We start from the raw sequence: 13,223 nt of genomic DNA, 5'->3' as shown, positions 1-13,223 counted from the left end.
CGTGTCCAGTTCAAAGTGCAAAATCCAACTCACGCGCACCGCTCCATCCGCCACCGCGCTCACAACAACATGCGCATGCGCACTGACGTCTGCGTTTCCTGTTTGCCTCGTGTCAGTAGCTTCTAGTCGGAGTGACAAAGTTTGCAGATTGTCTAACGTTAAAAGAATGTACAAAACACACAGAAAACACACCCTGACTCACAAAAACACCACACATGGACGTATAACAGGAAGTCCTTTAGCCTCCAGCCACCATATATAGCCAGTTAAGGCTGTTTACTCACTGCGTCACGTGTGGACATTCAGATCGGCTAACGTGTTTTTTTAGAGAAAGGAAACAATGAGTAAGCGTGCCAGATCTCACACACAAACACACACTACCAGCAGAGTGCCCAACTTCATTACGGGTTGTTTTACAATCAGGGTACGCAAGCTAAAAATCACATTTAACACTTATCATCTTCAATATCAAAAGGCTTGACTACATAAACTTGGTTGTTTATTGTAGCCCTGTGATAGCTCTATTTACCATGCAAAAACAAATTGGTGATAACGTTATTTTTGGTGAATGTATGGCAGTAAATCCTCTAATACTGGCCTGTATTCCATTACTGGCCGGGACTCTAATATTGGCCGGTCTCGCTGTCGGAGGAGGTAAATAATGGCCGGACTCTAAGGCTGCTGGGCCATAGAAGGTTCACGCTGCACGCTACACGTTCACGTGAAGAACCGGACCCTGGGCCATTAAACTTCATGCTTGGATGTTCACGTGTTGCGTCTGTTCTACTTTGACCGAGTAACCAACAATATGGACTCTTCGGATGACGACGATTGCCTCATTCTGCTTTTACTGAGACAGAGGAAGAGAAAAAGGAAGAGAATTTGGAGCCGAGAACACTTCCTTCTGAGAGAAACCCGTGGTGAATTTCACCGAACATTCTATAATCTGCTTGACAATCCCGATGAAGAACTATTTTTCAATTATACCATTCAATTATATTTTTTCTGAAGTTTTCCCCTGAAAGCATAGAGTTATCTCCCTAGACCCGTTCTGATTGGCTGGCGCGGCGGTGACCGCATGCATTGACTGGAATTTCCATCTTCACGCCTAGAAAAAAGTGTGCATGTTCATTTCACGCTTCACGCGTGAAGTGTGCAGCGTGCAACGTGAACGCCGTTCTATGGCCCAGAGCAAGTCATGCTACGTTTGTCCACTTTTCTTTACACGCGTGTAGCGTGTAGTGTGCAACATGCAGCGTGAACCTTCTATTGGCCCAGCTGCCTTACACAATCGTTCCGATCTGAAAGACAATTGTGATCAGTGGCGCCGCCAGGCGTATGGCCGTACGCACTAGCGTACCTTGGGGAGAGAGAGAGATATATTTTTTAATTATAATTGTTACCTGAATGCTTTGGCAATGCAACATAATTTGAGAAAGAGAGAGAGAGACGTGTGTGCGCCGGCGCATTTGTGTGCTTCAGGAGTGGGCGGGGTGTGCGTGACCAAGAAAGCTCATTGGTCAATGCAGATATACTTTTCTTGCACCACTGAGATTCTCTCCAGTTTTGAGAAACGGAGACAGACAATCGTCAGCAGTCAGAGCTTGTGCGAGAATTTATTGAGAAGCGAGTCAAAAATGAGTAAACGAACCCTGAAACAAACGAGCTTGTTTCAGACTTTTACGAAAAAGTCCAAAAGCAGTGATCCAGGGGTGTCATCTGCTTGCCAGTCCTCTCCAGTATCAGCTAGTAACACGGCACCGGCAGCTTCCACTTAGCCTACGTCAAATAAAATGTCGCTGTGATGGCAGAACAGTTTCCGTTAACTTTTTATCCCATTTTTTCAAAACTTTGTTTTGCAAGTCGGTTTGGCCAAGATTGCAGCCTGTGTTGTCTTTTTTTTTTCGTATTGCCGTGCAGAAAAATTGCAGCTGCTGGAAAGGATGTCTGAATTACCGGTATTTGTTGATAATGTTCTGTATACCGTTATGGTAACTGTACTTTTTCAATGAATGAACCTATTTTATAGGTTCAAATAGACACAAAATCTCGTTTTTATTCATTCCACTGGTAGTCTGTTTTGCTCAAATAGAAATAGAGGCCTGCCTCTAATTCTGGCCTCCTTCCAATAATGGCCTGGACCAAGATGCACTTGAGTGAAATAAAGGCCCCGGCCTATATTAGAGGATTTACTATGTCATATTTAGCAAAATTACTCGTGTCATTTAGAAAAAGTGCTTTTTTGGCCACAGGTAGCTCCAAAAGGGATGCACTTACATCATTCTTTATACCATAAAACACATATTTGGTTCCATAGCATTGGAAACATAGTTAAGTTTTAATGTTGAATGCCAGTAAGTTTTCAGACTATTTTGATCAAATTAGTATGTAATTGTGTCAAAAAAAAAGTCCTCTCCGAGACAGCTAATTTTTCAATATAAAATAACACGTCTAAAATGATTATTTTCATCCTAAAATGTGGTCAAGATATTGGGACATAAATATTAGACAACTAATTCCCTTACGAAAATTAACCATGGTTTTACTATGAAAACTAACCATGGTTTTACAGTTATTCATGGTTTTCGTGGTTTTTTGGGTAACCATGAAAACCATGGTGCATTTTACCTCAATGTTCACTTAAATTTTTAGGTTCTAAGTAAATGTTAATGTAGCTGGGCTGTTAATCGAGATCCTTCTCTACAGCATTGACTGTTGGACGAAAGCATGGTAATACTACAGTTAGTGCATCCTTTTAAAAACCATACTATCCCTTTTTAAACTAATTTCGTAGTTACTATGACCTATTACACATACAACTATGATGCTACCACAGCTACTGCCAGTACTATGGATAAACCACAATAATGCTATGGTTGGTTCATAGTACTTAGAATCACCATGAAATACCATAGTAGAACCATGGTTACTACCATGGATGAACCATAGTAATACTATGGTTGGTTCATAGTACTTAGAATAACCATGAGATACCATGGTAGAATCATGGTTACTACATAAAAACCATGGTAAAACCATAGTAAATCATGGTAGATTTTCGTAAGGGAACACAAAGCTTACAGCCTTATATTTGAAAGCACTGAATTGTCCCCCCCCAAAAAAAAAGTCCTCTCCGAGAATCACTTCATTTGTTTCTCCCAGCCCTGCTTAAAGCTACACTTAATCTTGTTATAATACAAACTATTACACATGCCTATGTTCATATGTGTATTAATTTCCAAAAGTGCAGATTTGATAGTTTTTTTTTTAATTTGAACTTTGTACCCTGATTGTAAAACAACCCTTACTTAAGTCAAAGTACAGATCCCACTGGTCAAATGTTACTCCGATACAAGTGAAAGTTGTCCAGGCAAATTTTTACTTAAGTACTTGCTTTTAAAAGTACGTTTTCTGTCAACGCATTGTTGTATTATTACCCCAACACTTTTAATACCTCATGTCTCTAAGCAACCGACTGGCTTATTTTGTGAACAGGCCATTGGTCACGTGTCAATTTCCCCCTAGCAACAAGCCCGTGGTGGGCAAGCTAACTTGGCATTCCTTGACAACCATAAGAGTTTGACTGGCGATGCTAAGCAAGCCATTTCTATAATAGCTGTTTTTACCTTTTCTACTGTCTTTTTTTTTTTTACCCTAATGTTCTTGTGTACTTGGAAAAAGTTTGTGGTTTTAACTTCTGTTGTAAGTTAAAGCAAACCCTTGGGGAATAAATCTGCTTCTTCTCGGCTAAAAACACATCTACAGATATATCTGTATTTATTTTCAAGAATCTTCACACGTTAAGCGAATGATAAAGGCAGAGGCGATTCTAGAGTCTGTTGTGGCCCCAAGCAAAAGTTTCCAGGGGGCCCTTCTGACCAGTGTTCATCACCAATATGTTATAAATAATCTGACACCAACGAAAAATGTATGAAACCAAAGTTTAAATTCCAAATATGAAAATACAATGGTAAAGAACAATAAAAACAATAAAAAACAAAATAAATAAGCCCTCGGGCCCCGACTCTCAGGGGGCCCCTGGGCCAGGAGGCCCCAAACAGTTGCCTGCCTTGCCTGTTCACAAGCTGCGCGTCTGGATAAAGGTAGAAAAGGAGAAGTTATTAACATACCCGAGAAATCCGCCATTTCGCACCTGAATTTCTTTCGGCGGTGGGTGACCAACTTGAGTCCAAAAACACTCTGTTACAGCCAATGATTCACTTTAACTTATGACAGAAGTTAAAACCACAAACTTTTTCCAAGTACAGATGAAAATTCAGGTCTAAAAAAGACAGTAGAAAAGGTAAAAACAGCTATTATAGAAATGGCTTGCTTAGCATCGCCAGTCAAACTCTTATGGTTGTCAAGGAATGTCAAGTTAGCTTGCCCACCACGGGCTTGTTGCTGGGGGAAAATTGGCACGTGACCAATTCCTGCAAATGGCCTGTTCACAAAATGAACGCATGCTGTGCATCATGGTGGTTTAACGTTAAGCTAGCTAGTCAGTGAAACTCCACCTGACATGCTGGCAAACTCAAAATCATATTGGGTAGCTAACACTATTAGAAAAGAAAGATTTCTACATTGTTTATTTGGCAAGATTATGCTAAAACATATTTCTGAAAGGAGTTCAGATCAGTTAACGTGATTCATGTTAGCGTAACACTGTTTTTACATGCTAACTAACAGTGTCCAAGTTAACTAGCTATGTGTAAACATTAGCCGTGGACAAGGCGATGGCAACTCGGTGGGCAAAGCCATAGAAAGTCATTTGACTAACCAGACTGCATAGCTATTGCAATGTTATCGCTTGCTCTAAAAGCACAGACAACTTCGTTGCAAGCTTTCTCTCGGAATAAAACGTTTACATCCCTCAATATGGGCAGCATGGTGGTGTCATGGTTAGCACTGTCGCCTCACAGCAAGAAGGTTTTGGGTTCGAGCCCAGCGAACTCATGCAAACTCTGTATGGAGTTTGCATGTTCTCCCCGTGTCCGCGTGGGTTTCCTCCGGGTGCTCCGGTTTCCCCCACAGTCCAAAGACATGCAGGTTAGGTTAACTGGTGACTCTAAATTGACCGTAGGTGTAAATATGAGTGTGAATGATTGTCTCTATGTGTCAGCCCTGGAATGATCTGGCGACTTGTCCAGGGTGTACCCCGCCTCTCGCCCATAGTCAGCTAGGATAGGCTCCAGCTTGCCTGCGACCCTGTAGAACAGGATAAGCGGCTACAGATAATGGATGGATGAAAACGTTAAGAATTTCATTGTATACAATGTTACCCTGGGGCAGCAGAGTGGTGTAGTGGTTAGCACCGTCACCTTACAGGAAGAAGGTCCTGGGTTCCAGCAGCCGGCGAGGGCCTTTCTGTGTGGAGTTTGCATGTTCTCCCCGTGTCCGCGTGGGTTTCCTCCGGGTGCTCCGGTTTCCCCCACAGTCCAAAGACATACAGGTTAGGTTAACTGGTGACTCTAAATTGACCGTAGGTGTGAATGTGAGTGTGAATGGTTGTCTGTGTCCATGTGTCAGCCCTGTGATGACCTGGTGACTTATCCAGGGTGTCCCCTGCCTCTCGCCCATAGTCAGCTGGGATAGGCTCCAGCTTACTTATCCTGTACAGGATAAGCGGTTACCGATAATGGATGGACAATGTTACCTTGCAATACCTAGTATGTGACAAAGCCTCTGAATTTGTCTCCCTCACACACACGTTTGCCTTACTATCCTTGTGAGGACCTTCCATTGAGACAATTATTGCAACTAATTAATGCTATACCAAAATCTAATCCTAACATTTAAGCTCTTTTAGATTTTTTAAAAATATAATCTGCAGTTTTCTTCATGAGGACCAGCCACATGTCCCCACCCCAAGTGGTGGCTCTAAATTGACCGTAGGTGTGAATAGGCTATGTGAGAGGCAGGGAACAAGTCACCCAACACGATCAAAGATATTCCTATCCTTGTGAGGACATTTCATCCCAACTAAGCTATCGCAAGAGTGCTCCGAGAGCACAATATCCCCTGCTACAATATATTGCAAACGAAACTGGAATATGCGCATTACTGTCCTATAACAAAGCCTTTTGCCAAGTTTCATGAAATTCCTCTCAATTGTTGGAGGAGTTGATTTCAGAAGGTGAGAACCTTTTCCGGGACGGACAGACAGATCGACTTCGCCATGACATAATCCCCCTTCGGGTCTTTGGGCCAGCGGGGGATAAAAATGACATCCTCCTCACATACACACATGCTGAAGAGAACTCATCTCATCTCATTATCTCTAGCCGCTTTATCCTGTTCTACAGGGTCGCAGGCAAGCTGGAGCCTATCCCAGCTGACTACGGGCGAAAGGCGGGGTACACCCTGGACAAGTCGCCAGGTTATCACAGGGCTGACACATAGACACAGACAACCATTCACACTCACATTCACACCTACGCTCAATTTAGAGTCACCAGTTAACCTAACCTGCATGTCTTTGGACTGTGGGGGAAACCGGAGCACCCGGAGGAAACCCACGCGGACACGGGGAGAACATGCAAACTCCACACAGAAAGGCCCTCGCCGGCCACGGGGCTCGAACCCGGACCTTCTTGCTGTGAGGCGACAGCACTAACCACTACACCACCGTGCCGCCCACTGAAGAGAACTGTATTTCTTAATCCTGGGCCTAAATAGAACGTTTACAGAGAGCTCGTCATTATAGCACCCCAAAAATAATTAAGATAAAGCTTAACATTAAATCACTTGTGACAAACTAACAGTTTAACAAAAGGCAGAATAATTGGCATCAAAATTTGTTTGTAATGTTGTTCGGTGTCATAGTTCTACTGAAACATGACTAGGATTTATTAACGTCAATAAATATTACTACTGCCTATCGAGCATGGGAATTTGTTACATGAGCAATCATGGCATGAATGCACAAATTGACAATCTCTAGTTTGTCAAATTATTAAGGACACTGCTCATTTATAAAAAAAAAAAAAAATAAAAAAAAAAGAGTTTAACAGAACAAAGCATGTTTATTGGAGATCATCATAATGCTGTACAAACTCCTACCCATTTCACAGGACACTAGGAGGGTAGATAAGTCATCGTCTGGACAGAACAAACATCCGGACCAGACAGACTACCCACACATCATGTAGGAGATCCTGGAATATTTTTTTATTAAAGGATCATATGGTAGTCTTTGTGTGCCATATTCACCCACTAGACTTTTTGATATAGAAATGATCCTTATACGTTTCCTTTAATACACCATCACCAGGATATATTTGACAGAAGAGTATCACTTTTGCAATGTGTGTACATACCCAGATACACTGGACAAGGTTGAATAAGCAGGAACAGCGAGGAGTTAAAAGGTTTACTGCAGTAAATGAAGCAATATTAGCTATGTAAAGTACGAGTCTGTCTATAAATGGGTTGGTTGGTGCTTCAATCATTAGCAAACCATATACAATGTGATCTATTACGCTGAACCCCAGACGGGGAAATCTTTGACGCTGGAATGTTATATTGTGAATTTAGGACAGGGGTAGATCATGTAATCAAAACCCATGTTACTGACTAGAATCCTCATGCCATTGGTTTGATATGTGCTGATCCTGGATCAGTCTCACTTACGATTATGGCCGTATTCAGGCTGCAGGATTACAGTGTTGGATCTCAGGTCAGCTCTGACTATAGTGAATAAAATGTGTCACATTCATATTTCACATTAAAGGAACAGTCCACCGTACTTCCATAATGAAACATGTTTTTTTCTGAATTGAGACGAGCTGCTCCGTACCTCTCCGAGCTTTGCGCGACCTCCCAGTCAGTCAGACGCGCTGTCACTCCTGTTAGCAATGTAGCTAGGCTCAGTATGGCCAATGGTATTTTTTGGGGCTGTAGTTAGATGCAACCAAACTCTTCCGCGTTTTTCCTGTTTACATAGGTTTATATGACCAGTGACATGAAACAAGTTCAGTTACACAAATTGAAACGTAGCGAATTTTCTATGCTATGGAAAGTCCGCACTATAATGACAGGCGTACTAACACCTTCTGCGCGCTTCGACAGCGCATTGATACCTGCCATTATAGTGCGGACTTTCCATAGCATAGAAAATCGCCACGTTTCAATTTGTGTAACTGAACTTGTTTCATGTCACTGGTCATATAAACCTATGTAAACAGGAAAAACGCAGAAGAGTTTGGTCGCATCTAACTACAGCCCCAAAAAATACCATTGGCCATACTGAGCCTAGCTACATTGCTAACAGGAGTGACAGCGCGTCTGACTGCGTCTGACTGACTGGGAGGTCGCACAAAGCTCGGAGAGGTACGGAGCAGCTCGTCTCAATTCAGAGAAGAACATATTTCATTATGGAAGTACGGTGGACTGTTCCTTTAACACTGGGATTAATCCATGATCAATTTGCTTACAATGTTACAAATGTGTAAACGATATAAAACAGAAACCGTGTCCTCGCTGTCCCGTATGCTTTCAAGAATACATTCAAATCTAAGCGGTCCACATATACTGCCTTTTCATTCTTACATTCTTGCAACAAGTGAGCCTCAAAATGATTGTTTCTCAAGCTTTCATTTGAATACTACAAAACCTCCACTACCAAAATACGAATCTCATGGGAAAAATATCACTAATTTACATTTATACTCAAATATTTGTTGCTAGGAACAGTGGTTATTGGATTACTAACAATTCGTCTTTATACATATGCATCACTGCACGGCTCAATGTAATATTTTTCAAACTTGCCCCAAACTACCCTGGATTATATTACAAGGATTATTCAAAAACAAACAAACAAACAAACAAACAAACAAACAAACAAGACACCCCAGGGGACGACGGCAACTTTTGTATCCACATGAGCTCTCAAATAATTACACAATAAAAGGATATGAAAAGATAAGGATAAATAAATTAAGGCAGACTGATTGCACTCTGTTAATTTATTAGTAGTAAAACCTACCTTCCCTAAATACAAAGGCACTAGAACTACTGAGATTTGCTCTTCATCATCTTTCGTTAGAGGACTAATAATTGTTGCCTACTGAGGTCACTTAGACCGAGCGATATAATCAAAGTGGAGTTTAAGACTTGAGACTCTACTGAAAATGAAAAACGCGTTTGTATCGAGTAGTAGCATAAAATGTTGTTTAAAAAATATTGATACGAGAGATATTGTATATTCATTCTTTAGTTCAACTGGACTGTTCAAGGACATGTACATGGGATAATGATTTTTTTTCTTCCAAAATATCATGACTTTATTTAAGACAAGAATTTCTGAATAAATGAAGGATAATCTGTTTTCAGTAGTTACACTCCCAATGCATTCATTATTTTCCTCTACAAAATAAGTATCCTTAAATTTACATGTAAAGTCCAAAGGTGCATAAAAGCTAATTTCCAGTAAAAGTACTTTACTGTCTATTCCAGAACCTGATCTCATTTACAACGCTAGCTTGCTCATGACAAAATGTGATTGTCTTCTGCCACAGTCTTCCGAATGAACGATGTGCTAATTCTTACAAGTGCACACCCACAGCCCTGTATACACATACACACACACTTTAATCCTTCCACTGCAACACTTAAGACCCACATTGATTATTTCAGCTTGGCATTTAAGACAGACTCCTTAGAAATAGGTAAAGATCCCTCTGTAAAAGGCAGTAAAGTTTGAATATCCCTTAATAGAAAAATATATACAAACAATGGAGATTGAAAAAAAAAAAATCATCAAATTTGAAAGTGCACATTATCTAAGACCAACGCCATTGATCTCAAGAGAACACATCTTCGTTTCCACTGAACTCTTTCCACAGGTAGGTTCGGACGGACGCTATTGGGACGCAAGGCAGTGATATGGGACTGGGCACTTTTCCATCCTGGTCCAAGGAAAATAAGCAGGCGCTAGCATCAGGACGGGTGAAGATTTACACCAATAAATATCGATACGCAACATATTGGTGTTGCCGAACACTGTAATAAGCAAGCTTTGATCCTGGCGCTGATATCTGGAAGATGATAAAGTACCATGTTTGGGTAAAGGTGCAAGTAAGAGGACTGACGGTACAAGAGCTGATCAGCAAGTTCCTCAATATGATCACTGCGTGCACTTCTACACGTCCCAAATGTCTAAGCTCCCGATTCCTGGTGGGAAGAGAGATTTCCCTTTATAGCCAGGTCAGATGAATGGAGCTCCAAAGCACTTGAGGCACCACTGCACGCTGTTGGAGGGCGGCCGGTCAACAGGAGACAGCACTTTCAGCTGCTCTGGGCTCAGCTTTTCAAAGGCTTGTTGATACTCCCGGTCATAGGCCTCTATAGACACAAAATAATAAGATGGTAAGATGAGATGTTTCTCTGAACAGAAATGGAGGCAAAATATTCCCAAACTATCAATCTCCACAGGAAGAAAAAAAAATCGTACCAATATTTACTCACCAATATCAATGTTCTCCCTTCCCAAGGCCACAAGTGAAAGGAACAAAATCTGTCTGTATATACTCCTACAAATAAGGAGAAAATCAAGAGCTGTTGAGTGTTTTAATTTTTAACAGCATGTCAGCATCAAGGACCAGTGGTTGCGTTAGACTTTTTCATTGTCCGTCATTTTGACGGACAGGGTCGTAAAAATTCCGTCATTGTCCATTATTATCTGTCATTTTATTTTAACTTTTAAATGACAATGTATATAGGCTATAAATGCTATATATTTAATAACTTGTGTTTTCATGGACTCATTTTCATTTAAAAATTAATTCACAGAACAAGCTTGTATTATTTAATCATTTATTTATGATGCAAAAAGATGAACAGAGATTCTGACGTTCGGTCACTTGTGAATCCATTTTCCCTCCGCTAAAAACATTGTGGCTGTTGTGCCTTAACGGGCATATGAACAATGTTATTTTACAACGTAGCAAGACAATTGCAGTTAAAATATGAACAGTCCACTACAACGATTTAAGTGACAATCTAATTTGACCTGTTTGCGTGAGCTCAAACCTTCCTTCTGGCCCGCATGGATTTAAATTGGGAGCTCGCTTGTGCATAATCAAAGTCGTCAATGGAGACTGCTGCCGAGGCAATTGTCATTAAATTTTGCGTCTTTGCCTCGGACAGACGACTTCTCGTTGACGTTTTAATTTTATTCTGAAGGCTGAACCCGCGCTCTGCTGCGACACTGGAGACTGGAATAACCAGCGCCACTTCAGCCAAAGTTCTGAAGTCGGGAAACATTTCTCCCAGGGAAGTGATCAGAAGCCGGCAAGAGCCTCTGAAAGTTGGGTTTCCCGACCCTGCTAGTACTCTCTTCATAGGGAGGAAATCCTGCAGCATGCGGTCTTTCTGCACCAGTGGTGCAGCTGCACCCCGCGGTGACCCGTAGTGGGCTGACACGGAAGGTCTTAAATAAAATGAAGTTATGTTTAAATGTTAGTTTGTCTAGCCGTGCTCTCATTAAAATGATAGTTTAGCAGATATTCGAGCAGTGATGTTCCTAAGCTTCCTAAGCTTGCTGGGGAAGAATACAATAAATCGACATTTGTTTCATTTTAAAAACAAGAAAACAACTAGCCTAAATGAGCGCTATTGCATTAAGACGTACAGGCAGGGAAACGACACAAACAACCCAATGCATCTCTTTTTTTTAAAAGCAAAAATGACGCGTCTTCTGCAGAGAAAGGAAACATTAATACATCTCACTGTGCTAGTGGTTAGAAAAAAGTGAGAGCGCGGTCAGGAGCGCGATGGGCGGAACAGCCTTGCGCAGTGGCTGCAGTGTATACATGATGCACTGAACATCAAGACTGACGCAACGTCGGCTCAGACTGAAAGTGCCGGCAGTGAAGACTATGTATACTGTATGTAAGAAAACTCTGCCACAACTTGCCAATCATTTCAATTATGTGTTTCATTATGTTTTATTATTAGGCTATTATTGTTATTGGTAATGGTAACGGTAAACATCCGTCAAAATGACCGACGGCCTTCAGATTTTTCCGTCATAGCTAAAAAAAAATCCGTCAATGACGGACAATTGTCGGTTAACGCGACCTACGTCAAGGACTATATTCATATTAGGCGTAATCTGTAAATAAATGACTAAAAATGCATAAACACAAAGGCACACAAATGACTAGATACAAAAACAAACAGGAGATATTTCAAAGCGTAAAAATAATTTAAAAGTTTGAACTATTCCATATAGGAGTTACTTCAATTTGCATTAATTTAGTCTATTCTTTCAGGTGCTGCCTTCTCAAAAGAACTTCCAGAACAAGAATATTCAAATCATACACAAATGCAGTGGCCACATGGTTTTGTGTATGCTCCCATACACATGATTAGTTGAGGCGACTAAACAGAACTCTGACCTCTGCCGTTTGACATCCGGGTGTCGCTTGATCTCCCTAAGGAGCAAGTTTATAGGGCTGTAGACATCATTGGTCTGGATGTTCCTAACAATACTGTTGAGGAGGGTCCGGATCTCCTGGTGGTCAGTGGGAGCCAAAGAGCCCTTCTTCCTCACTGCAGGGGAGAGGAGACGTACAAGTCATTCAAAACCTTTCAATTCTTTTCATCTACTCCAATATACTGCAGTCCAAAGTGATGTACGATACTAGCTTATGGGTATTTTCACAGTCTCCAGGAGCAAACAATGAGGTCAAAAATGAATGTTTGAAACGTTCTGGGTTATTTTGTAATTAGTTAAGCTTACTTCTTTAAAGTTACTGAAACTTTTTAAATTATGGCCGTAACTTCATTTTCTTGGAAGAGATAGCCTTCCACACTGAGCATCTTAAACAATAAAACAAGTGTTGCCAGGCAAAACAAACCTCGCCTGGTAGCACTTATGAAGAATATGATCGTTAAAAAAAACAACAATTTTGACCTCGTGTGAGAAATTACTTGGCCAACAAACATGGTTTTGATTGAGTCTCATTCATACACCGTGCTGCTCTCAGCCAATCAGAACACATCTGAATGAATATGAAGGAAAATATCATGAAAAAATTATTTGGACCTTTTTGGTGACTTTGACCGGATGACCCCCAAAATGTTGGCAGTTCTATTTGAGACCAATGCCCATCTATCCTGAAAGTTTCATGAAGATTGGTCCAGCTGGTTTCCCGTAACATCATTAACAAAGAAACAAACAAAGAAACCCCACCGAAAACAATACCTCGCCCCCT

General features: G+C 41.1%; 1 protein-coding gene across 2 annotated transcripts in view; it reads right to left on the bottom strand.

The window, feature by feature from the left end:
- Positions 1-8,951: 8,951 nt before the first annotated feature.
- dennd4c (DENN/MADD domain containing 4C) overlaps positions 8,952-13,223 on the bottom strand; it is a 108,977-nt gene continuing 104,705 nt past the window's right edge. For both annotated transcript variants that reach the window (XM_060934932.1, XM_060934939.1), the window contains exons 32-34: positions 12,405-12,558; positions 10,471-10,535; positions 8,952-10,347 (exon numbers count right to left, since the gene is read on the bottom strand). In XM_060934932.1, coding sequence (XP_060790915.1) covers positions 10,211-10,347; positions 10,471-10,535; positions 12,405-12,558 — 356 coding nt within the window. In that variant the 3' untranslated portion in view covers positions 8,952-10,210. The remainder of the gene's footprint in view (positions 10,348-10,470; positions 10,536-12,404; positions 12,559-13,223) is intronic.

Source organism: Neoarius graeffei, chromosome 1 (assembly GCF_027579695.1).
Source record: "Neoarius graeffei isolate fNeoGra1 chromosome 1, fNeoGra1.pri, whole genome shotgun sequence".
Lineage (NCBI taxonomy): Eukaryota > Metazoa > Chordata > Actinopteri > Siluriformes > Ariidae > Neoarius > Neoarius graeffei.
This window is presented reverse-complemented; position numbering and strand designations above follow the sequence as displayed.